The following is a 25,089-nucleotide window of genomic DNA, read 5'->3' on the forward strand; positions in this document are numbered from 1 at the left end:
CTCAACTAAAACTCTACTATCTACTCTATACGACCTGATGTATGAGTTTTCCAGTAATCCAATATCACTACCATCAATTCAAGGGCAATCGGCTATCCGTCAATAATAAACGCCGTACTTCCCGGTCATAATATGGATTTTTTAATCTAGCCTCGTCGCCCTCGACTCTGCTCCGTACTTCGTCCTTTCCTATCGCCAAACAGCTACGCGACAGCGGGGGCGACGGCGACGACCGATCGATGAGCAAGAACGGGACTCCTTGACACGAGCCTATTTCATGGCCTAATGGATGCCGGCACGCTGGAAGGCTTCGTTGATAATTTATTATTAAACACTGATAAGTTCAATATTCATCTCGAAGGACCAAATGAACCGTAATGGTATGATTCTATGGGTGCTGAATCAGAGACTAGAGACTTTATTTAATAACTTGCGTTTATTATGCACAGTTGCAATTTGAAAACGGCGAAACAATATAAACTCTCTCTTACAGCCTCTGTAACACACTACTAACAGCAGCGGCTTGTGCAGCGGTACACACTCTGAAGGCACAGGGCGGCATTTAAATAATTTTATGAATATAATTGACATATTTTAAAAATTATTATTTTTGTTTTTTTTTTTTTTTTTTAAATTTTAACTATATTATTAAATGTACGGAACAACTTTTAATAAGAGGTTGTCTTTTGTGGAGCATATTAACAACGTTGCAATAGGGGTTCCAAATTTCTGGGCTTCGTTATCAGAATTTGTAATCTTTAAGTTAAGACAACCAGACTCGCCCTTGTCAGATCGATCATAGAATACTCTTGTGTGGTATAATAGGGTTAAAGGGATTATCACCAATTAACACTCCTTAAAGGGTTTAACATAGTTTTTTGGGACATTTTGTTTATAGGTCTTATATTGCCCATATTAACCACGACTACCGTTTTATTAGGCATCATGTTGCTCTGATGCCACTTGCCAGTCATAGAAAAGTCGTGGTGCAATGTTAATCTTTAAATTTGTACATGGTACTAATGCTTATCTATTTCTTATAAGTTGTATAATATTTAATGTTCCATATCAGGGGCTAACACATCATGCCACTTTTCATAAAACATTCTAAAATGGATCGTTATATGATTTTTCTAAATAAGCATCCTGATATCGACATTTATAATTTCACCATCAATCAGGTAAAAAATCTCTTGCTTTCTGATAAGTTATTAGCACTTCTTATATTATGATTTTATACGTTTTCTTATTGTTAGTGCATTTCATTTTGAGTTTAGTACTATGGTGATAATCTTGTAACTTTGTCACATTTAATGAGGTTTCTGCCTATATTCAATAAATCAATAAATAATTCTGAACGTGAGAAACGTGAGAAAGAAGTTTACTGACTTAAGATGCACTTGCTGATAAAAGACATATTTTGCTGACATATTTTACCTCTATATCAGTCACTTTAATATTCACCAGCATATTTGCCACTAAAGTGACGATTTTGCTCTCTTTTTATATTCAGGAATTATTACCTTTTTTTATTAAAAGTGAACTCTGAATTTATATTGAAAGAGGCAACCAGCTTTTTTCTGGAAAACATCAGTTGTTCAGAGTGTCACAATATATTTTTTAAGAAAAAAAGGACGTTTTCCATCTACTTCAACACACAAGGCTATGTACTTAAAATTTAAAAAATATGGATTTTAGGCTTTTATTTTATGGTCTGGTAGAGTCACTAAAGATAATGCAACTCTAGGCTCCTTAATTTTTGTTATTTATACTTTCAATGTTATTATAAAGATTTCATTATTACAGCTCTATTCTTCAGTTAAATTTAAGAAAATTTATTCGAAAAAATTCCACGTGATATGCTTTAGTAACAACAGAAGTGAATATTGTATAATGCAGAACTTTAAATGCATGTTAAGTTTGATGAACCTTAGGTCTTATTATAGACATGGATCTGAGAAACAGGGATCGTATTGAGAGAAGTTAAGCGCATTTATTACGTAAACTTATTACGTATAATTTTCTTGAGTTTATTACTGTGACAAATAAGCTGCCTTAAAAATGTGTTATAAAATACTGAAAAATAAGTTCAGAACTGGTATTTTCTAGAAAGGTTTTTCATACTCTGCTAATAAGTTATAAATTTTTTCCTAGCCAGTTTAGGGCTTATCAAATTCACAATTTTAAAAACCATTTTTTTATTTGTCGACCAATCTGAATTAGTTATGAAGCTGAGCATGGCTACAGGATGTCATTGTTATTTAGATCTAAATTCTAAATTTATTTCATCGAACAAGATTATAAGAATTTATATTTTTTTATCATTGCTGGACCAAATTATTATATTTCGTTCCTTTTTGTATTTTAATACTTTCTGATAAGACTGACCAAGAGTAGGTTAAGTATCTGAGACTTTCCTATGTTAAAAGGTTCCAGCTCTAATTTCGTATATTTTTTTTTTCTTTAAGTTTTTCTTACATTTCTTTTATTTTGTATGATAAAAATGTTATTATTCCCATTCAATGGTTTCCTCACGGCATTTCGTGCCGATGACAAAAAAAAAACACATTAAATCCCCATACTATTTTTTAGCACATCTCAGGTACTTAAGACTTTGCTATGTTAAAACGTTTCAGCTCCAATTTCATATATATTTTTTTTCTTTACGTTTTCCTTTTATTTCACTTATTTTGTATGATTCAAACGTTAATGTTCTTTTTCAATGGTTTCCCCATGGTATTTCGTGGTCGATTAAAAAACCATATTAAATCCTCATACCATTTTTAGGTGATGAAGTAATCGAATGGAATGGTAGAGTGCTACAAGGAAAATCCTATCAAGAAGTAGCAGACATAATAGCAGAAAGTAAACAAGAAGCTAACGTCGAACTAATAGTTAGCAGACCAATGGTTAATAGAAGAATTGCTAAAGCCACATGGAGGCAATTCGCTGCTCAGAGAGGTACGCTGATGTAGAATGAACACTTGGTAAAAATTAGTAACAAAAAAACGTTAAAAAATTTTCTTTTGACTTTCATTTTTAACTTTATGAGAATTATCAGCTTTTTTGTGCAAAATAAATAAAATCATTAGGTGATAGGTAAGTAACATTTAACTCATTTAGACACAAACACACGCTTTTAAAATTTGATTCTTTTAAAAATTAATATTGGATTCTCTTTAAGCATCAAATTTTTAAAGTGCCTTTACGAGCACAAAACACACCGCTGTCACATATTTGCCTTTAAACACCTTCTATGTAGTAGATGTGAGTGTCTTAGCATTGTTTATTGTTCTCATATTGTCAGTCTGAATACACCATTCTTATCTTAGTCTAATTATATTTTTACAATTTGTAAGTGGTTCTGGTAGAGCTATTAAATGGGAGCAACAACTGTGTGTTTCGGTCTCGTTTACATTTTTATGTAAAACAACATTGTTCGTACATTTATTGCACCAGTCGAGTTATGGTTAATAATGATAAATCATATTAACTGATGTTTTAATGAAATCACTTACGAGGGTTTTGTTTTGATCTTCAGGTCAACCAAACATTTCTTGGCCAGAGTCAGAACTGTACGAGCGACCGCATGTTTTGGTAACTTCTCCAGGGAGCCCTGAACGACAAGAAGGGGCGCCGGCCATGCAAGCACCTAATAGTGTTGGAGGTAGAATACAGGTAATAATATTTATTTAATTTTTATAATTTATACTAAACCTACCTTTAATGCCCTATGGTTGGAACCTTTGGCGCGACTCTCAAATCACGAGATAGTATTACCACTAACCAAAACTTTTTATTTAACACCTTCGGGAAAAGATTAAAACTCAAAAGATTCTAAATAGTTTTAATGTTCTTTCGAAGATGCTAACATCGTTAGCGAGACGTGTTGAAAATAAAATAAAGAGTCTTGTTTAGTAGTATCTTTATAAGATACCAAAGATTCTTTAAAAAATGACAAAACTATAGATTTTAATTTTTTTTCTCGGTTCAAAGATCAGTTTAGTCGGTTTTAATCGGTTTTAATCGGAAAGTAGCGGTTCATTAGTATAACCGTTAATTTAATAATGGGATTGAGATAATATTATAGATAATAATAGAATTGGAAATATAAGCGTTTTTTCGCTTTCCCGGCAATTTTCTATTGCAAATAAATCGCTTTTTCGACTTTTTTCTTTTAGTACCTTGAAAAGACGCGACGACGAAGCGAAAAGATCTCTATACATTTTTTACGAAAACTTATAGTTTTTGAGAAGAGGACTTAAAAAAAAACTAAAAATTATAATTTTTTCAATTTTTTTTTAACCATTAGTAAATCAAAAGTTAAGTAAAAAACTCTATTACATTTTTTCTCTCCAACAAACCGTTAAATGTCTAGAACGGTTTTTCCCACTTCTCCCATAAGAGCCCGTGTTATTTTTCTCATCGCCATTTGACCCACTTAATATTGACCGATTTTAATGAAATTTAGTAGGTACATTAAAGGGATCATTTAAACGACCTACAGTGATTTTTTTTTTATTTCTACCCCTTTCCTGTCCTTATTAATTTTTCGAAAATTTTGAAAGTTGGCATACGGAGCACCCTTATAATGGTTTAGATACTATTAAAATTTCAGCCAAATCGAAGAATACGTTTTTGAGAAAATCCAAAAAAATATCCTATTTTCCGCCCATCCCCCCTTTTTATTATTTTTTTTACACATTTCGCTTTCTACAACCACTAATTGATACCGTGCCAAAATTCAACATTCCACGTAATTTTCTATCTCCGCTATACCGAAAAAACCAAAGCACTTCCTAAGCCACCCCAAAATCCCTCCTTTTTTATTTTTTTCTCACTATAGCTAAATGACCTTTATTTGTAGAGGGTTCACTAAAATGTAGTGGACCCACCATTTTAAGCCCCTAAACGCACTCCTTCACCCAGAAAGGTCAATTTTTAATTTTTAAACCTTTATAACTATCCCTTCTGACCCCAATGACCTCAAAATTTTATGAAAAGTTGCACCCTCTCACCTACTAACCGCCTGCAAAATTTTATTATTCCACCTTAATTACGAACCCCAATAAAATGAAAACACTTTCGAACCTACTCACACCTCCTCTAATACGCGGACACCTCCGTACCAACCTCCATTCTCATCTAAAGACACCACTTACTTTGTGATTGTTATTATGAGTAGAACTATACAGTTTATATAATTTAATTCTATCATCGATCTTAAAGTAAAAGAGAAGAACTTCAAGCTTGACGTGATTAATATCCAGAGAGCAGATAAAAATGTACCAAGTAGAATATCACTCATTTGCTAGACTTTTTAATGTTATATCTTGGTGTTTTAAAATAAAAGGCTTTATTTATTTATTTATTTTATTTATTCAAACATAAATTTAGAAACCATCATAGAGAAGTTACCATTCAAAAGAGCTAGCGCACCTTTGTATTCAGATCATGACTCCTAATAACCCTAAAGTTGCTTAAAATCATTATTGAAGAATTGGATGAAATTTTAGTGAAGCAGATTTGAGTAATAAAACTAATTTGATCCGACTCGTTTCTTTGAAATTGACAACACATTCCTTACTTAGTCCTTTACTTATTGCTTCGAGGTACTTCACTAAGTCAAAAAGTGACTTAACTCTTTTGTACTAATTGCACCCTTTTTTTGTCATAATCATAAGACAGTTTTTCTTGGTTTCACGAATATTCTAAATAATACTGGCAATCAAGCTCTACAGTTTTTACGTTTCAATAAATTAAAAATTACGTTTCAAGACCTTCTGTCCGGCCTATTATTTCATTAGCAGTTTTTTCTTATGGCTCAATTTGTCCATCAGAATAGACTAAAGAATTTACATGACTTTGGAGATAAAATCAAGATAAAATAAAACACATCAAGACTAGGTAAAAAATAATTTAAATATCCTCTATCCAATGTGAATCCATTAAACATTGGTTGAATATTTTTGTTTGTCGTTATTTAAGATCGCTCTGAAAGACTCCAGAAGCGTAAAGAGAGTATCCACGTCTCAAATGCTTAAATAAATAATATTTTTAGTCAGTGGTTTAGTTTGGAAATAGGACTTTTGATCAATTGTTTATTTATACAGTAAGGATGTGCAAGTTGGAACAAATTCATTTAAAATTCAGGGCTGTGTTCGAAAAAAAAACTCGCGGGACACGTCGATTTTTATTTTGTGTCGCGATTTTTTTAAAAACACCTATTTTTTATTTCATTTTTGAATTCTGCATAGAATTTTTAGTATATTTTGTATACCATGTGTTATACCTAATACTAACATTATTAATAAAGTTGCAACTATTTGGGTCATTTGACCATATTCAAACATGTTTTTTCATAGTTCTTTAACAGATATATTTGATTGTTGCTACCTTGTCACCATTTAATCGGAAACAGTATGTATTACTTTACGTAAGTATTAAGTGCAGTTTTAAAGTTTAAAAGTATGGCGCGTTTAACTGAAAAACAAAAAATTGAAATTTTGATGATGGTAGGACATGACGACAAGACTCGAACATAGGCCGAAGTTTGCGATCTGTTTAATAATAAGTACCCGAAAAAGCCTATTACACGTTTCGTAGTAAGCAAAATTGAAAAAAAGTTTAGAGATTTTGGTCATGTTCGAGACAAATATGACCTGGACCGTCCCACGCTTTCAGAAGACAGACAATTAGATATTTTGCTCGATTTACAAAAAAATCCACATAAATCAACTCAAGTTGCTGCAGATCAGTCGGTTAGTAAATCATTTGTTCTAAAATATTTGCATAGGAATAAATAGCATTCATATAAAATTCATTTAATTTAGGAGCATGTTAAAAAACATCACATCTGCAGAATAGGGTACAGTACGAGATTATCTTACCAACATTTTCCCAAATAGATGGATTGGAAGGGAGGGTTTTATTGAATGGCCAGCAAGGTCGGCAGGTTTAACCCCATTGGATTTTTATCTATAGGGTTATCTAAAATTTATTTTGATAAACCTGAAAGTTTAGATGAATTAAAAAATAGAATTAGAGCTGAAATATAACAAATCCGGCGTCAAACAATAAGTAAAGTATTACAAGAATTTGAATATCGACTTCCATTAGGAAGTTAATGGTCAACAATTTGAACATTTATTTTAATTTTTTTGTTTTGTTTTTTTTTTATAAACTGTTCCAAAAATTCATAGTTATTTATAAAAAATTTGATCCCAAATTTGTTAATAAATATTGAGGTTAGTTATTGGACATGGTATATAAAATATACTTAAAATTTTATACAGAATTGAAAAATAAAATAAAAAATGGATGTTTCTATTTAAAAAAATTAAGTTGATAGTCGTAGCTCATTTTTGGTCCATCCTGTATACATGAATTGATCATCAAAAAATGAATGAAAAAATTAATTGATCTCGTTTATTTTTCGACCACACCTCTGAATTTTAAATGAATTTGTTTCAACTTGCGCCATCTCACTCTATATATTACGCACTATAATATGATAGCGCTAGCATTTAGAACATAATAGGAATACCTTGTATTTCAGACACATTAAAAAGAGAAGAGTCGTTGTTTAATTTTAAAGGGACTCGAAGAGCTCGATAAAGCTCGACAGCTACGATAGAAGCTTAATGTAGCTTTTTTGAAAACTTACTTAGACTAGAAGTCGCAAAACGTTTCAACAAAGCCAAAACACCAAAAAAAAATTTGGACCCTAGTTCCTGATGACTAAAAAAAGACTCCTATTAAAAAACCCAGCGGATCAACATCCAGAAGCTAAATAAGTTTCTGTTAGACTTCAAGCGGCTCCAAAGATAAGACTTGAGAGAATAGGATCTGAAGGCTTGATTAAGATATACAGGGTGGCCCATCGAAAACGTACCGCAAGACTGAAAGAAAGAATTTGCCGCAAAAACGACAAGTTCATTTAAAAGACAAAAAATTGTTTCTCGCACCCTCATCGTTTGTTTACTTGAAATGATTAAATTAGTGTCTCGACTTAAAGATGTGTTCTATGTTCAATCTGAGTTCAGTCTCACTCTCTCTATAATAAATTTTAATAATATCGTCGGACATCGCATATTGTTCAACTTTCAAGAGCATAGATAATTATCTTTCTTGAACGAGTGACTTGATTTTTAAAAACTAAGTAGCGTTGTATAGGGAATGACAAGACTCTTTTAAAAAGATACCACTTGACCCCCGGTCCCATTTGAAAAAAAATTAGGGGGTCACCCCCGCTTAGAGGGTTGACTTTTTTGAAATGGTTTTTATGTCAAAAGTTGTCCCCCTGAGAAACATACTTGACGTATTTTTGGATTTTGTCGAAAAGTTTTTTTCCACCCTGTAAAGCCTTGCGGTACGTTTTCAATGGGCCACCCTGTATATGCATAGACTAAGATCCCAAATATTAAACTCATTGGATCATCTAGAGGCTAATTTAAGATATCTAAGAACTGATAGAAGATCCGGAACCTAGATTGGCTTTAGGCTAAGAAGCGCAGGTAACTCCAGAATTAACTCCTAGAGTAAAAACCTGAAGACTAGTTTTTCGTAACTAAGAACCGACCCAAATTAAAAAACCAATCGTACTAAGAAACTGGTTTTTGCAGAGAAGAACTTTAAGTGACTCCAAGCAAATGAAGATTCAGAGGTTATACTAATCCCTGGTATTAAGGGTAAGGACCATAAGAAGAAAAATCTGTATTAATAACGTAAAGCTGGACTGGTTCCTCAGAGACTTTAAGTGGCTTTAATAAGGATAACATTTTTATAAAGGGATTAGCTGATTTTTTAAAGACTAAGGGAGTCAAATGATTTTAAAGAAAAAATCCATTAGATTAAATTCCAGAGGCTGGCGTGGCCCTATTTACTAAAATATTGAAATAATCAAACGATATAATTCATAAGATTGGAATTAGGAGGAGGGATTTATTTCCTCATAAATTAAAAACTTTAAGTGATCAGAATATGTAACCTATTAGCTTAAAAGAGAGAATGAATTAGGAGACACCAAATAAAAAATTAAGATCCGGATTAGTAGGAGTAGTTAATGTTATTTTTAATAATTCCAAAAATTGATCCAACAAATTAAGATTCAGAGATAAACCAGTATTAGTAAGATAACTTTGTTAAATACACTTACATACTTAGAGAAAAGCATCATCCTGATATTTACAATCTTTGAGTGAACTGGGCGAGTGCATTGGTGTATAGAATATATACAATCCTGGTAAATCTGGGAGTTTGAAAAGAAAACACACATACATAACTGTTAATCTATAATAGAAAGTTGAATGTCTTTTACTACCATAGTTTATTTAGCTGTTGTTCAACTTATTTCTAGAATATGCTTCTTGAAGGTAATGGTGTACTAATATGCCAGCAGTACGAAGAGTCCAATCAAGTATTTGGTTCCAAATCTTTAAATGTAATTTCCTAGGAACATAACTAAAGATATTAGGAAACTGAAACTTTAATCTTATTACAGATTCGCCTCGGATTCGATACTACGACATTGCAACTGCTGGTTACGATTGTTTGTGCTTCAGGGCTTCGACCAAGAGCTGAGCAGCAACCCAGAAATCCCTATTGCAAACTTTTTCTACTACCTGATCGGTCTGAGAAGAGTAAAAGAAGAACAAGAACATTGGGAGGTAACAGAAAAGCTTATAATTTTTTTTAAGGTAGAAATATTACAGTAGTGGTTTATATCGATGTTTGAAATCGTATCCATTTAAGTTATGCTAGACTTGTCCTTATGTTGATTTGATTTTTTTTGATATCCTCTAACAAGACAAAAACCTAATTCATTATTGAGGGTCTCTAATAAGAACAAAATACTCTTAGACTATAAAGTAATTTTTAAGGCTTTTAATTTAATTAGTGCCTTTTAGTTTTTATGTTTTAAAATTAAGTACTACTTTAGCAGGAAAAAAACAATATCAAACGTGAAAATTTGGCTTGTTTCCTAGAACCAGACAAAAACCTAATTTATTATTCGATGAATTTATCTCCGCATATAGTGAAAAGCCAAAACGGTCATGGCGAGAGTTAGGGAATTGGGGTTGAAGCGGGGCGGGGAGGGGATGCAGCCGTAGCGAAGAGACACACACGAGGGTAAATCGCTCTCACGATTTTTATTAATAAACCGGCCGGCGCGGCATCAGTGCGAAAAGTGAGTGAAACGATACGGGCTGTATTATAATGTGGGTCAAACGGATTAATTTTAACTTGGATATTGTTAAGTTAACTGATATGGTAAGCCTTTATTATGTGTTTTATGACTGTGGTTTTCCTTTTGAACGGTAAGCTGTTACTACGTTTTTTTTGTTAAGTAGGAGCTTTATTTGATAAATTGGGTTATTTTTTGCTTGAAAATTTTTAAAAGGCCTTATTGTGTTCTTGCCTTTTGGTGTTTAGATTAACCACAAAAACAACTAGATTTTTTCAAATGTATCTTTAAGCTCATGCAGTGTGTTCCAATTCAGTTTGTAATCTGGGAAATAAAAAATAAAAAAAGCAGCTATAGTTTAAGAAAAAAATTCTGATTAATATGATATTTTGTTTCCAATTTAATTTCTTTGATCAATTGAAAACAAATATTTTTTTAAATATTCTATAATTTATTGATGACATTTTTTAAAATCTACTAAAACTTTCTTAAAGTAAGGTTTTACGTCGAAAACAATCGTGCTGTCGATTTTTTCCATTGTTTTCGTTTTTCCGAACCACCATCATCTTAAACTAGTTTTCAAAAAACTTCTTTTTAAGATTTTTTATATAAAATATCGGCCTTAAAGAAGAACATGTCTTAGATTCGATTAACGACAAAAAAATTTTTGAAAATTTTTTCAAGTAAAAAGGGAGAAAGTTTGAGTATGTTTTTGTCTATTGCATTCTTTTTCTATTCCTTCTTTCAGCCACTACTAAAGAGATAGCAATAACAAGTCAATTTTTATTTTTTCCCTACTTGCGGAATATTACAAATTTTTTTTGTCAATTTTAATACCCTATGTCAATAATAAATTTTATCCATAATCGTTCAGGAAATATGAAACCCAAACTCTATCACCGTGTTTGAAGGGTAAATATGCCTGGAATATTTCTTATTATTTAATAGAAATTTTCATGAAATTGTCTACTTCTAAAAAACAGCAACTACAAGGCAAAATTGTTTTCGTATCTACTTCTGCAAAAAATATAAAATTTCATACAACCTTGCTCACAATCATTCAGGAAATATTCAACCAGAACCCTATCAACGAGTTTAATGGATAACTATTCCTGGAATATTTTTAATTAATTAATAAAAATTTTCGAGCAACTGTCTACTGCTGAAGAAATAGCAGCTACAAGATAAACATTTTCTCCATCTCTAGTTGCAGAATATTTTGAAAATCATTTTTTTTTGTCAATAATAACAAAACAGCAAGCAAATAAAATAGCAAAACGGTTTTTCTGAGGGTAAATCTACCGTAATTAATTTCCTTATATATCAGCAGTACTTGTTGGATGCTTTTGAGAACCATAGTCAAGTGGACAGTATTTACATTTCTCAAAGGCGTTTGATAGAGTGAGCCATGCACATCTCATTCAGAAGTTGGGTGCGATGGATCTGGCTGATAGTCTTTTGAAGTACATTGTCGAATCGTATTCAATTGGTGCGTAAAAGTATCATAATTTCTGAAAAAAATCACCTCAGGGTCTATTACTCCACACATAGCGCCTATTTTATTCATTCTATTTATTAAAGACCTTTGTTCAGTTTTACGTCACTGGAAATCTTTATTATTTGTACAAGGTGATAAAATCCACAATTGATGCGCAACTTTTACAAGCTGATGTTAATGTGTGTTTTTTTATGTCAATAAATAATGGTTTGAAGGTGTCATTTCTTTTGGTCATTCTCTTAGATTGCCTGCACATTATTACACAATTATTGGTTTAGTTGTCAAATCTGCTACTATTTTTAGAGACTTGGGTGTATTACGGGACAATAAATTGACATTTGTGCCTCATTGTCAATAATGTTATGCGTAATCTTGATTTTGTTGTGCGTAACTCTAGTATATTGTGTGCCTCGCCGGTATCATCACCTTTTTATTCTAACCATGTAGAAGCAATTAACGCCATTCAAAAAACATTTTTTTATTCCTAAGGCTGACATCAAAATTTACCAGAAGTTTAATTTTAATTATAAAATAATAGAGGATATATTTAACATTGATGGTCTTAAATCAAGGAGGACTTATTCAGTTTTACTCACATATTATTAAACATTAAATGGAACTTTTGATTGCCCTGATATTTTGGAAAATATAACATTCAATGTCAATATCAATATTAGATGTTAGAATCCGGCCATGTTTTCTTTGCCTTTCCATTATGGTAATAACAGTTTTTCTCCTCTAATCGCCAGAAAGATGAGTGCATTTAATGAGTTTAATCTTGACTCCTTCATAAATAACACAGTTCATTCATTTAAACGAAGACTTAAAAAACTAAAGTGCTGAAATTGGTCTATAGGGTTATGTTTTACGTTTTTGTATTTTTGCTTTTTTATTTTTGCTATAGAAACATCGAAAGCAAACCAAAACTCTATCAACGCGTTTGAAGATAAATATTCCTGGAAGATATTTTATAATTCTATACAAATTTGGTTATTAAAACTATTTGATATTAATTACCAACAAGCAAAAAACATCTGCAAGGAAATATTTATGTGGGAAAAGTACATTCGAGATTTATTTGTCGTCTTCCAAGAAGTGCCATCTTTTGTTTTAACTATTCTTTTCATAAATTCTGTTATCTTCCTCCAGTTGTCTTTGTTGTCAATTATTTTGTCAATTAAATTGTATTTATTTAGACTTCCTATGTCTAACTCCAAGTTACTCCTCAGGTTTTCAAATCTTTCACATTGGAAAAACATATGTTCCGCGTCATCATTATCGGAATCCCCATACATACATTGAGGGCTGTTTCTTCTTTTATATTTATGCAGGTAAGTTGCAAAAACCCATGACCCGATAAAAATTGTATTACACTGTAACTTATGGTTCCGAATTTTCGATTTATCCATTGCAGGATGTCTGGTATAATTTGTCTTGTCCAAGTTCCTTTCTCACTGGTTTGCCATCTTTCCTGCCACTCTTCTAAAGTGTTTTGTCTCTCCTCGATGTACAGTACTTTCTTCTCTTCCTCTGTCATTAGTCTTTGACGGGATTTTTCAAAAATTCTGGCACGTTCTTTGACTAACATAGTGATCGGTATTTGTCCTGTTATAACCAAGATAGCATCCGCAGATACGGTGTGATAAGCACTAGCACATCGTAGCGCTAGTATTCTCTGGCATGTTAAAAGTCTCTGTTCATTACGGGCAATATTTATAGCGTCCTTCCAAGCTGGTGCAGCATACAGTATTATTAATTGTACTGTGGTCGCTAGTACTTTTCTTTTGTCCGCTGACGGGCCTGCAACGTTGGGAAGAAGAGCAAGATTTGGCTTTTTCGATGGTTCGTGCCAGGTGCGGGGAGAAGCTCAGGCGGTAGTCTAAGGTCACACCTAGATATTTCAAAGTCTTTTCCGGGGTTATTTGGTGTTGGCCGATTTGAAATTTTATGTCCCTGCAATGTACGTAGCTCCAGGAGAAAACTATCCTGCAGTTTTTTCTGGTGCAACGTTTAATTTATGATGCGTCATCCATGCTATAATTTTCTTTAGTATTTTGTTACCTAGTTCTATGGTTCTCTGGACTGTTGTCGTTCTTATGAGTATTGCCAGATCATCTGCATAGCATATTAATTCCACTTTCACGTATGTCGATAGTTTCATGACTTCATCATACATGATGTTCCACAGTGTTGGTCCCAGGACCGAATCCTGTGGAACACCAGCCCCAACCTCAAAATCGCAGTCACGGTCGATCAGGACTTTTCTGTCGCGGAAGTATGATATCAACATGTTTATCAGCGACCTCTCCACGCCTCTGCTCTGCAACTTTTCAATTATGATGTTCCAGTCGGCGGTGTTAAAGGCGTTTTTTGTCGAAACAGATTAATGAGACGATCTGTCTAGGGGTTTTAAGAAGTGCCATCTATTAGCAATTATAACAAAGGCCCTACCATAATTAAATATGAACTTGAACGTGATATTAACCAACTGAAGAATAATAAGAGCCCACGACCAGACAATATTTATCCAAAGGTTATTAAGTTAATTAAAACTGGGATGTCGTCCTAAATAAAGATGAGCGATCCGGTGATTTATTAGGAACGGCGTGATTAGCGACCGTGATTCGGCAATCACCGTTCTTTTAAACGGTGACCGTGATCACTGTATTTTTAATATTTACATTTAAGGAGTCGCCTGGTGGCGGGCCAACTGGCCGGGCTGTGGTTAAAAGCTGTAAAAAAATGTCATCACTCATACGTCATAAGCATTTAGCTTGAAGTCGTTTCATGACAATATACGCTTATACGCTATTGGAACGGTAACAGGTATCTCGAAATCAGGGGTGGCCGTGATATGAATATTTCAGTCACCGCCGTTATTGGCGATTTACAAATCACGGTGACAAAATCACTGATAGTGAAATATCGCTCATCTCTAGTCCTAAAGATACTAAATCAAATATATAACTCTGGTAAAATTCCAATAGAATGTCTAGAGTCTACATCCTTTCCCATTCCCAAAATGCCCAATCTTCGTAAATTTAATGACTTTAGGTTGATTATTCTGATGAGTAAAACCTTAAAGCCCTAAATTAATAAGGAATCTTTATTAACATCAAATAACAAAAATAATAACAAAGAATACTACATCTGCGTAAATAAAAATTTGTAAATAAATGGAGGAGCTGTTTAAATTCGCATAAGAGCAAATTTCAGATGAAATTAAAGAAAAATGGGGAAACCGTTGACAGTATAAAATATGCTGATGATATATATATATATTGCCGAGCTCGATTACTGAGTAAAAAATAAAAAAATAATTACATTATAAAAGATAAATCTAAACTAAAGATAAAGCTACGGTCTTTGGTAAGTTTTACTATGGCTAAACAATCCTATGCGAGATTTGCAAATCCGGCCACAAACATCACACGAAAATTCCTGCAGAGCCGGTCTTTGGTTTCTTCTAGTCGGTTGAGGAGCAACGGACGTCGCTCTTCTCCATTGGGCACGATTGTTGACTATCTCTTCCCAGTTGTTTTCAATTCCCAATAGCTTTAAATCATCGTGGACGACATCTTTGAAGCGTTTGTATTGGCCTCCCGGCCTCCTTGCACCTTCTGTTAGTTCTCCATACAAAAGAGATTTTGGTAAGCGCCTTTCGTCCATTCTGTATACATGACCCAGCCATCTCATTCTTGCCCTTCGTACCATAGTGTCAATATTTATACAGTTTGATCTTTGCAGAACCTCATTATTAGAAACTTTATGAAACCATCTGATTCTCATCATTTGTCGTAGTTGCCGTTGCTAAAATTATTCAAGAGCCTTTATATGTCGTCTGTATGGGATCCATGAATCGCAGCCATATAATAGCGTTGGTACAATTATTGCTCTATAGATTGCCGTTTTCGTTTTAAGACTCAGATTATGATTGTAAAACACTCGATCCTTAAGACTCCAATACGTTTCTGATGCAGAGCTAATTCTGTTTGCTATTTCGTCGCCTATGTTTAGTTTTGTACTAAATACGCTTCCTAGGTAGTTAAAGCGTTCAACTTGCTCCAAAGTCTCGCCATTGACCTGTATGAGCTGAGGATTATTTGATGCAGGAGTTATAAGAAGCTTGGCTTTTGACGTGTTTAGTTTTAGACCTAAAGCTTGGTTTTCCTGAAGAGTTTCTGCTGTGTAGGCAATCAGCGCACAGTCATCCGCATATTGAAGATCCGTGATAAAACGCACTCTTGTTCCAGCTCTAAGACGTTTTAAATTGAAAAGCCCTCCATCATATCTATATCTGATTCCAATCCCTCTAGCAGTTAGATTTCTGTCAACAATGATCGATAGCGCCGCAAGGAAAACATTGAACAAAATCGGCCATTAGCACTAATGATACAGTGCTAATGGCCGACATAGACATTGGGCTTCAGACTAATATAGATAGCATTTAAAGAGCATGCTCACACTATAGAAGAAAGATTGACAACGGAGACAATGGTAATAAGCATAAACCAAAATATCCAGATTCCATTGCAAATTAACGGCGAAGTCCTAGAAAGGGTAAGTCGCTTTAACTATTTGGATTCCTCGATTGAAACAAACACAAAGCTCGTTAACGAAATGAGGACTAGAATTAAGCAAGGACGCCAAGGATTTATGCGATATAAGCGACTCCTCTCTCATTTATGTTTGGACCTGATCCTGCATCTGAGATTAGTGTGGTGTTACGTCTGATCAATCCAACGAATGCTGAGGATTTATTGGATGGAGAGAATTAGGAACAATAAAGTACTTCAGAGAATAGATGGTAAGCGAAAGATACTACATATCATAAAAGTAAGGAAAACAACATACTTTTGCTATCTACTCAGACATGAAAAGTACCAATTATTCCAACTAATAATTAAGAGAAAGTTAGAAGGAAAAAAGGGTTTTGAAAGAATGCGACTGTCATGGATGCGACATATTAGAAACTGAATCGGCCTAAATTTCGAGCAAGTTCTTAGAATGACATAAGATAGACACGCATTTGCCAATGTAATTGCCAACCTTCATTTAAGATGGCACGTAAAGAAGAATATAGAAATTTTCATAAAACGTTTAATATTCCTTAAATAAACTATGGATGTACTTTATTCCTATACTTGAAATATATTTCGTACACATTCAAAAAATCTTATATTATTTTGACATCTCTGAGTCATACTAATAGAAAAAATTAAATTTATAAAAATGCAAATAATATTTACATTAACTTATTAAATAACATATTATGTTAATAATCAATATAGTTATTTATGTAACAAGTGTGTAAAATGAATTTTTTTGATGATTGGGAAACTTCCATGACAATTCCCATGAATAAAAAAGGGGATTTTACACACGTGTAATATATAAATTTTTTTAAACTACTGAAGAAAACATAAAAAATCATAAATATCAAATTACTTTACGCACTTAAACGACTTTTCGGTAAAAAAACGTCAAAACATTTGTTGACAAATTATAAATTAAATGTCAAATATATTTTAATAATTTTAATCTAAAGGTGTTCACGAAATATTTTGGAATTATTTTTATTAGGTAAATGTGTTTAGCTTGATGTAAGGCATCTGAAAGATATAAATAAAATATTTTTGTAATGTTAAAAAATAAATGAGATATTTATATAAAAAAAAATATTCACAATATTTCAAATATATGATAATAAGTACATCACACCTATATAAAGTATACCAGCAGCAGTTATAAACATCCTACACACCAATTTTCAGAATTTTAACCGTATTTATTTTTAAATAAAATGTATCATGTGGAACGCGTAGGTAGGTAGAATTCCCTCACAAAATATATTGAATTAAATCGTAAAGCCAAAATAAATTTAATAAATAAATAAACAAACAATGTTATGCTTCAATGAGTTTTAATATTGCTTGGAAAAGATTGTAACAAGTAAATAAGTTATTATACATTAACATTACCCACAAGAAAAGTAAGTTTAATATATTATATATGTGGGGAGACATTAGCAAAAGTATAAGAGATGAGAAGCAAAATACTCTTGAAATTTTTTTTGCCATCTCGATCCAATTACCAATATGCTAACAATTTAACCTCAATCATTTTAACCAAGTTCTTTTTTTAAACTGATTTCTTTTGAAGCTTGTGATGGCCAAGCGTCTCTCAGTGCTTGGTCTGGGCTCATTGCCCTAGGTTGCTTATACCCTTCAATCCTTTCCTACAGCTTTTTTCAGTTTTGGCTCAGGACTAAATATGCAACACTCCAGAGATTTGCAGACATCTTGATCTGCAAGGAGGCTTTAAAAGTCTATTCTTGCCATCTCACCTACTCACTTAGTACCCTTAATGCTACCCTTAGTCTCAAAAATTATTTTACCTTTATACACTATGGTCAAATACTCGTATGTTATCTTTGTACTCTCTTTATATCCGGGCTTCTTTTTTTTTAAATCAAACATTTAACATTGTCAAAATAGTTAAAATAAATTTGACTGTTATCGATATAAACGATGTTGTAAAATTCCCTACCATGATCAGCTCGTATATAAATTAGTAGCGATAATTTAACAATAAAATATTAAATGTTTTGTATCAAATAACTTATATGATAATAATATGTGTTTCTCATAAAACATAATTCATTATTTCATATAAGTAACTTTTAAAGAAATGTGAGACAAAACTGAACTTTTTCACTAGACGAAAATTTCATCTACAAAAATATGTTCTCTTAGGCACGACCGAACCGATGTGGAACCAAACCTTCATCTACTCCGGACTCCGAAGAGCCGATCTACGACTAAGAGCTCTAGAAATAACAGTATGGGACTACGTAAGATATGGAGCGAACGATTTTTTAGGAGAAACTATCGTTGAACTTTGGCCTTTGGACGAGCAACCGACTTGGAGGCAACTTGGACCACATGAAGAGGTAAACATTAAAAAGAACCTAACCTAAACATTTTATTGCTGTGTTTATCTAAGGTTGCGCTAACTCCAAGCGAACACCTCTCACCTCCCAGCACGGGAAGTAGATTTTCTGACAGTGACACTCCTTCAGAATGCGAAATTGAAGGAGGAAGGGAACGAAGAGGTGCGGATGGCGCTAGCGTAAGTAGCGTGGGAAGCTCATCGAGTCCCCCTAGGGAGTCCAATAACGATCGGAGATCTAGACGGGACCAGGAACCTATGCAACCTTATAGATATAAAAGAGTAAGTAATTAAAAGCAGTAACGAATATACAGTGCATCCCAAAAGTTATGTCTAAATACATTTAAAATTCAGGGGTGTGTTCTAAAAAAAAACGCTCGGACCTGTCGATTTTTATTTTAAGTTGCGCATTTTTGTACGTGAAGTTTGTATATACAGGGTTGCTCAAAAATAAATTACGACCATCAACTTAATTTTTTCAAATGAAAGCATCTTTTTTATTTCATTTTTAAATATCGCGTGGAATTCTACGTATGTTTCATGCATCATGTCTCATACCTAAAGTCAACAAGTCAAGAAGTTCACCTTACGAGTCACCTTATCTCTGAGAATTTTTATACAGAGCAAAATTCCATTCATTCGTGTTTTTTTGTTGTTGGCTGGAGACCGTGTATTTTCATAAAAACTGTATGACAGTTGAACGCCAAACAGATATTGTCAAGTGTGAATTGTACGAGCAAAGTTGCGGTTTTCACAATGGTAAAGTTAACAGAACGAGAAAAAATAGAAATTCTGTGCATGGGTTTGGTGATAGAACACGTACTCAAAGAGAAGCTGCTCAATTATTTAATGAAATCCATCCCGATCGTCCTCCGATATGTCAAAAGGAGGTGAGCAGAATAGAGGCTAAATTAAGATAACTCGGTCATCTTAGAGATCTGCCAAAATCTGGTCGTCCTGCTCGAGATGAAAATGAACAACTTGACGTTTTGCTTTCTTTGGAAAAAAATCCATGCACTCCTCTGTCGCAGGTTGGGGCAAATTTACACATGGCGAAATCTATAGTTCACCGAATAGTCAAAAAGCACAAATATCACCCCTACAAAGTTATTCCTATGCAATATTATTATTTATATATATTTATTATTTATATATTTGATGACAATTTCGATAGGTGAAATAAGTTTTGTGAACGCTTACAAAACATGTGCAATCTAAATAATAATTTAGTAACAAATTTTATTTTTTCCGATGAAGCCACGTTCTGTTTGAATGGTAGTGTGAATAGATAAAATTGTCGATATTGGGCAATAGAAAATCCGCATTGGATAATGGAGGAAAACACCCAGTATCCTCAAAAACTAAATGTGTGGTGTGGAATAGTGCGCGGAAGGGTAATAGGTCCCTTTTTCTTTAAACAGACTTTAACGGGACCAGTTTATCTTGATTTTCGCCAATTTCAATTAGTTCCAGTACTAGCTTTATTTCCAAATCCATTGGACCCAGACTATCGTGACGAAGAACTAATTTTCCAGCAGGATGGCGCTCCTCCGTACTATGCTGCCACTGTGCCTACATTTTTGGATGAAACCTTTCCCAATCGGTGGATAGGAAGAGGAGGATCCATCGAATGGCCTGCTAGATCGCCTGACCTAACACCAATGGACTTTTTTTTGTGGGGATACCTCAAGTCGAAGGTATTTGTTAATAGGCCACAAAATCTAGACGACTTGATAGAGAGAATTAGCAGAGAAGTGCGCGCCATAAATCCGGAAATGATTGAAAATGTGCAAAGAGACTTTATTGATCGCCTTGAATATTGTCAAGCCGTGAATGGCAACCATTTTGAACATTGAACCTAATTTTTGTTATTTTTTTATTTGTTACATGAATCGTTTTTTTTTCGATAATTGTTGACTTTAGGTATAGGACATGATGCATGAAACATTCGTAGAATTCCACGTGAAATTCAAAGATGAAATAAAAAAAAGGTGAAAAAAATATATTAAACGGTTTATTAATTTAATCCGCTTTATATTCCGGAAGCGAAATGTCTATTATATTCCGGCAGGTTATGCAGCAAACCGTATATATCCTGAATCGCAGTCCGGACTCGCAACTACATAAGTTTAAGTGGGCAAATTTCGAAATTGCGCCGAAATAAACAACAGTTTGCGGTCAGCAGCAAAACAACGCGTTAATAACAACGTCGCTAGCCAGTTTCGTGAATAAAGTTTTAACTAAAGGTGTATCGATTCGATCGTTGAAGTCGAAGCCGATAATAAGGGGGCCGCGACAAGAGCCCGAGGACAATAATAATTTGATTATGCATCACATATTAAGTGTCATCTCTATGCTCGTGTCATGTATTGTCATCTATATATATGGTATTTTTGGCTGCGGCAATGCTGTTAGTTAATTGGATTAGATTTAATCAAATGTCTTGGTTTGTCAATGCATTTTTGGATCTTGCTTCAGAAAAAATTATTCTCAGATGGCGTCCAAAATGCTCTCTCCTTTTATCAAAAAAAAAAATAAAAAGTGGTTAACTTGAATGCCTTATAACTTTTGCAAATGCTGTTGTCGTTTGGCCTCTTTGTTGTTTTTAATTAAAAAAATAAAATCACAAAAAACAACTAAAATTTATGGCTTTACTGCCTGGTATAATACAATTACTAAGTAATAAATATAAATAAATGACTCGATTGCCTAAATCTAGGAATAATAAAAAAGAATTTATGGTTCAACTACCTGAAATTAAAAAATTTAAATCACATAATTGAATAAAATCAAAAAAATAATAGTAATAATAATTATTACACAATTTTTTTAAAGTATTCCGCTTTTGAACAATATTATATTGATCGATGGGGGATGTGAATTCTCGAACATACCTCCTGCTCTAGGAAACATACTGTTTTTTTAACTCTCCCTCAGACTAATTAACAAAGCTCATTTTTTTAAGTCAATTTTAAAATTATTGATTTTTTTCAAATAAATGCCTGGTAATTGACCATGCTGAAATATTTCACGAAAATCTACTACTATTTTTGTAAATAAAAAAAACATTAAAGGCGTTCATAAGTCAGAACTTTAGGTTATAACATTCTTACACTATCAAAATTGACATTCTTTGGCGTTGTAACAAGTTAGGTCAGGCTTTAACGAAGATAAACTAATTTCGTTTAACTAATCAAAAATATATATCCAACAGACAAGATGTTCTTTAAATTTCAACACTTTTATTTCTTCTATTTTTCATTCACTTAAATAATTCCAAAAACTTTTCACAGAGATGGTCGTTAAATTTGGCCGCTGCTTTGGTAACATACGGTTCCTTATTTTCTTTTTCATACACTCAATTTCAAATTCATACAAAACCACTAAATAAAATAACTAAATAGACGTTTCATGATGTAAAATTATAACTTTAAAAATTATCTTAGAGTTTAGACAGCTAAACGATAAAGCTTGAGTCAAAGATTGACTTTTTAAAACAACATTCACCTAAAAAAAAACTTAAAAGACTCTTAGAAATTTTTAACTTAAAACATGTTACTACAGAACCTACTCGAATGAATTTTGCTGCAAACAGTTTTAGCCTCATTGATGTTATTGATGTTATCATCAATCATAAAAAAATCAGATTCAGTAAGTATTTCGCCAGACATTTCGGACCATAATATGGTATATACTGTTTTAGATTTTGCCAAGAGACGTGATACTGTTAAATACATCCAGTATAGAAATTATAATAATATAAATCGTGATCAGTTTAAGTTACGCAGAACAGCTATCATGGGATAATATATATTATACACAAGATATAGATAAAAAGATTGACATATTTAATAGGAATATATTATTTTTAATAAATAAACATGCTCCGCTATTATCCAAAAAAGTAAAAGAAAAACCGTTTACGCCGTGGATTACAAATAATATCAAATTTCTTATGAAAGAAAGAGATAAGGCTCATCGCAGATATTTAAAACAAAAAACTGAAGCACACCTCCAGTACTATAGGCAATTAAGAAATTTCACTAAGCATGGTATTGCGAGGGAAAAAATCACCTATTTTAACACAATGTCACAAAAGCATGGAAGAGAATTTTGGAATGCTGAAAAGAAATTAAACTTTGGCTGTAAATGGAATTCTGGCTTACCAGACAAGTTTTTAAATACTATAGCTGATACAACTCCAAATGAAAAACTTAATTTTTATAAAGCAAACAGGCATTTTAACACAAGGTCTCTTCTAAATTTGTCACAATTGGATGAGCAAACATTAATTAAAATCATTAAACCGATACACTGTAACGCAATAGGTGAAGACTCCATAGGCTTAAAAGATCTAGAAATGTGCCCACAATATATTACAAAACCATTACTAAATATTTTAAATAACTGCTTATTACAAAATTTTAATCCTACAATTTGGAAAAAGCTATTTTTAAACCTCTAGCAAAAGTGACTGATCCAAAAGGGTTTAAAGACCTCAGATCCATTAGTATACTGCTTCTGGTATCCAAAATTTTAGAAAGGTTCGTGCACCAACACAAATATGCAGCTTTGTTGATTTTTATAATATTATCCCGGACTGCCAATCGGGTTTTAGAAAGAACTTTAGCACTACCACGAGTCTAGTACACCTTCTTAATAACTGTAGGATAACTGAGGAAAAAAGGAAATAACTTGTCTTGGATTATTAGATTTTAGTAGAGCTTTCAATACTTTAAACCACGAAATGTTATTAGCAAAGCTTTATTATTTTGGTTTTCAATAATAATAATAATAATAATAAATAAATTTATTTTCCAGTAATAGTACAAGTTTACAATGCATTATTGGTATACATTCTTCATACATGATAAATGTATTACTGCAAAATGGAGTTTAAGGCAGTAAAACTGATATTGAATAAACTCCGTAAAAATTTTGTAACTGTAACTAACAACAAATATTAAATTAATATATAGATTCAATGTTAGCACAATAGCAAATCATAAGTAGTATGTAGTTTTATAATTTCAACACAAGTAAATTACAACACTGTTTTTACCTAAAACATTCTAATAGTTCCTAGTTCTTATACTTATAGTAGACGTTTGTACCTACCCAAAACACAAGTACACTATACTGTATGAAAAAAAAAAAGATAAATAAAAAACAACAAGACTTAGTGGTGTGTTAGCAAGTTATTTTTATATAGATATCTGAATTTTGTTGGCGTGAGTATTTTCATTTCGAGAGGAATATGATTGTATAATAGGTAAACATTATAAGAGAAAGATCTTGCAAACAAGGCAGTCTTATGGAAAGGAGGAGATATTAAGCCCCTATACCTTAGGTTTAAGTTGTGAACATCTGTTCTAAACTTTATTTTGTTGTACAAATATGGTGGACTTTTATTAAATATTATTCTGTGGAATAAGACAGCGGAGTGAAATGTACGGCGATTTTCCATATCCAACCAATTGCAAGTTTTGAGTTTGTGAATTACTGGCTCAAACTTCCTCATGCCAAATGCAAACCGCAAACACGACCTCTGAACTCGCTGTATCCTGTCCCTATCCTGTTTGGTTACGCATGGACCATACAATGCATCACAATAATTAAAGTGACTTAACACAAGAGCATCTGACAATGTTAATTTCAGTTTTTGACTTAGTGCACGCCTATGTTGATATAACAGCTTTAAATTTGCATACGCCCTCTGTACACACGCAGATACACGTTCGCTGAATCTTAAATCTGTATCTAAAATTACCCCCAAATTCCTAGATTTTTTTTCAAAGGTAAGCTCTGAGTTATTTAAATTAATTTTCAGTTGGTTTTCTAAGTCAATTTTTTGTTTTCCAAAAGCAAGTATTTTAGTTTTTAAAGGGTTTAATTTTAAGTGGTGTTTTTCTGAGTTTCGAACTAGTTGATTCAAATCTTTATTTATGTTAAGTTTAGTTTGTGCTATGCTATTAGGTGTGACAGAGTATAATAATTGTTTGTCATCAGCAAAACTATAATCAATACAGTGTTCAAGGGCATGTGTGAGATAACAGGTGTATATGCAGAATAGTAACGGGGATAGCCCGGAGCCCTGTGGAACACCACAGTGAAGCGACCCTCTGTCCGAACATCCCTTATCAGTTTCTACATATTGAACCCTATTAGATAAATAGCTTTTAATTAGATCGACAGCACTCTGTGAAAATCCAATATGCAATAGCAAAGCGAACAGGACCTGGTGATTTACCTTATCAAACGCTCTTGTGTAGTCTAACAATATCAAAACACATGAGTTTCCAGAGTCTATATTTGACATTATTGAATCAACCACGTCCAACAATGCTGTACAGCAACTGTAACCTTTTCTAAATCCCGATTGTCTCAAGGGAAGGATATTGTGTTTATTCAGGTGTTCTATTATTCTAGCGGTTAAGATTTTTTCAAATATTTT

The 25,089-nt window shown here is 32.8% G+C and overlaps 1 protein-coding gene across 4 annotated transcripts in view; it reads left to right on the forward strand.

The window, feature by feature from the left end:
• Positions 1–25,089, forward strand: part of LOC126735089 (regulating synaptic membrane exocytosis protein 2) — a 222,973-nt gene that overhangs the window by 115,537 nt on the left and 82,347 nt on the right. For 3 of the 4 annotated variants that reach the window (XM_050438989.1, XM_050438987.1, XM_050438990.1), the window contains exons 9-13: positions 2,788–2,961; positions 3,542–3,678; positions 9,503–9,668; positions 18,440–18,636; positions 18,690–18,917. In XM_050438989.1, coding sequence (XP_050294946.1) covers positions 2,788–2,961; positions 3,542–3,678; positions 9,503–9,668; positions 18,440–18,636; positions 18,690–18,917 — 902 coding nt within the window. The remainder of the gene's footprint in view (positions 1–2,787; positions 2,962–3,541; positions 3,679–9,502; positions 9,669–18,439; positions 18,637–18,689; positions 18,918–25,089) is intronic. The other variant, XM_050438991.1, reaches the window with a different exon arrangement.

This window comes from Anthonomus grandis, chromosome 4 (genome assembly GCF_022605725.1).
Source record: "Anthonomus grandis grandis chromosome 4, icAntGran1.3, whole genome shotgun sequence".
In the NCBI taxonomy this organism is placed as follows: Eukaryota; Metazoa; Arthropoda; class Insecta; order Coleoptera; family Curculionidae; genus Anthonomus; species Anthonomus grandis.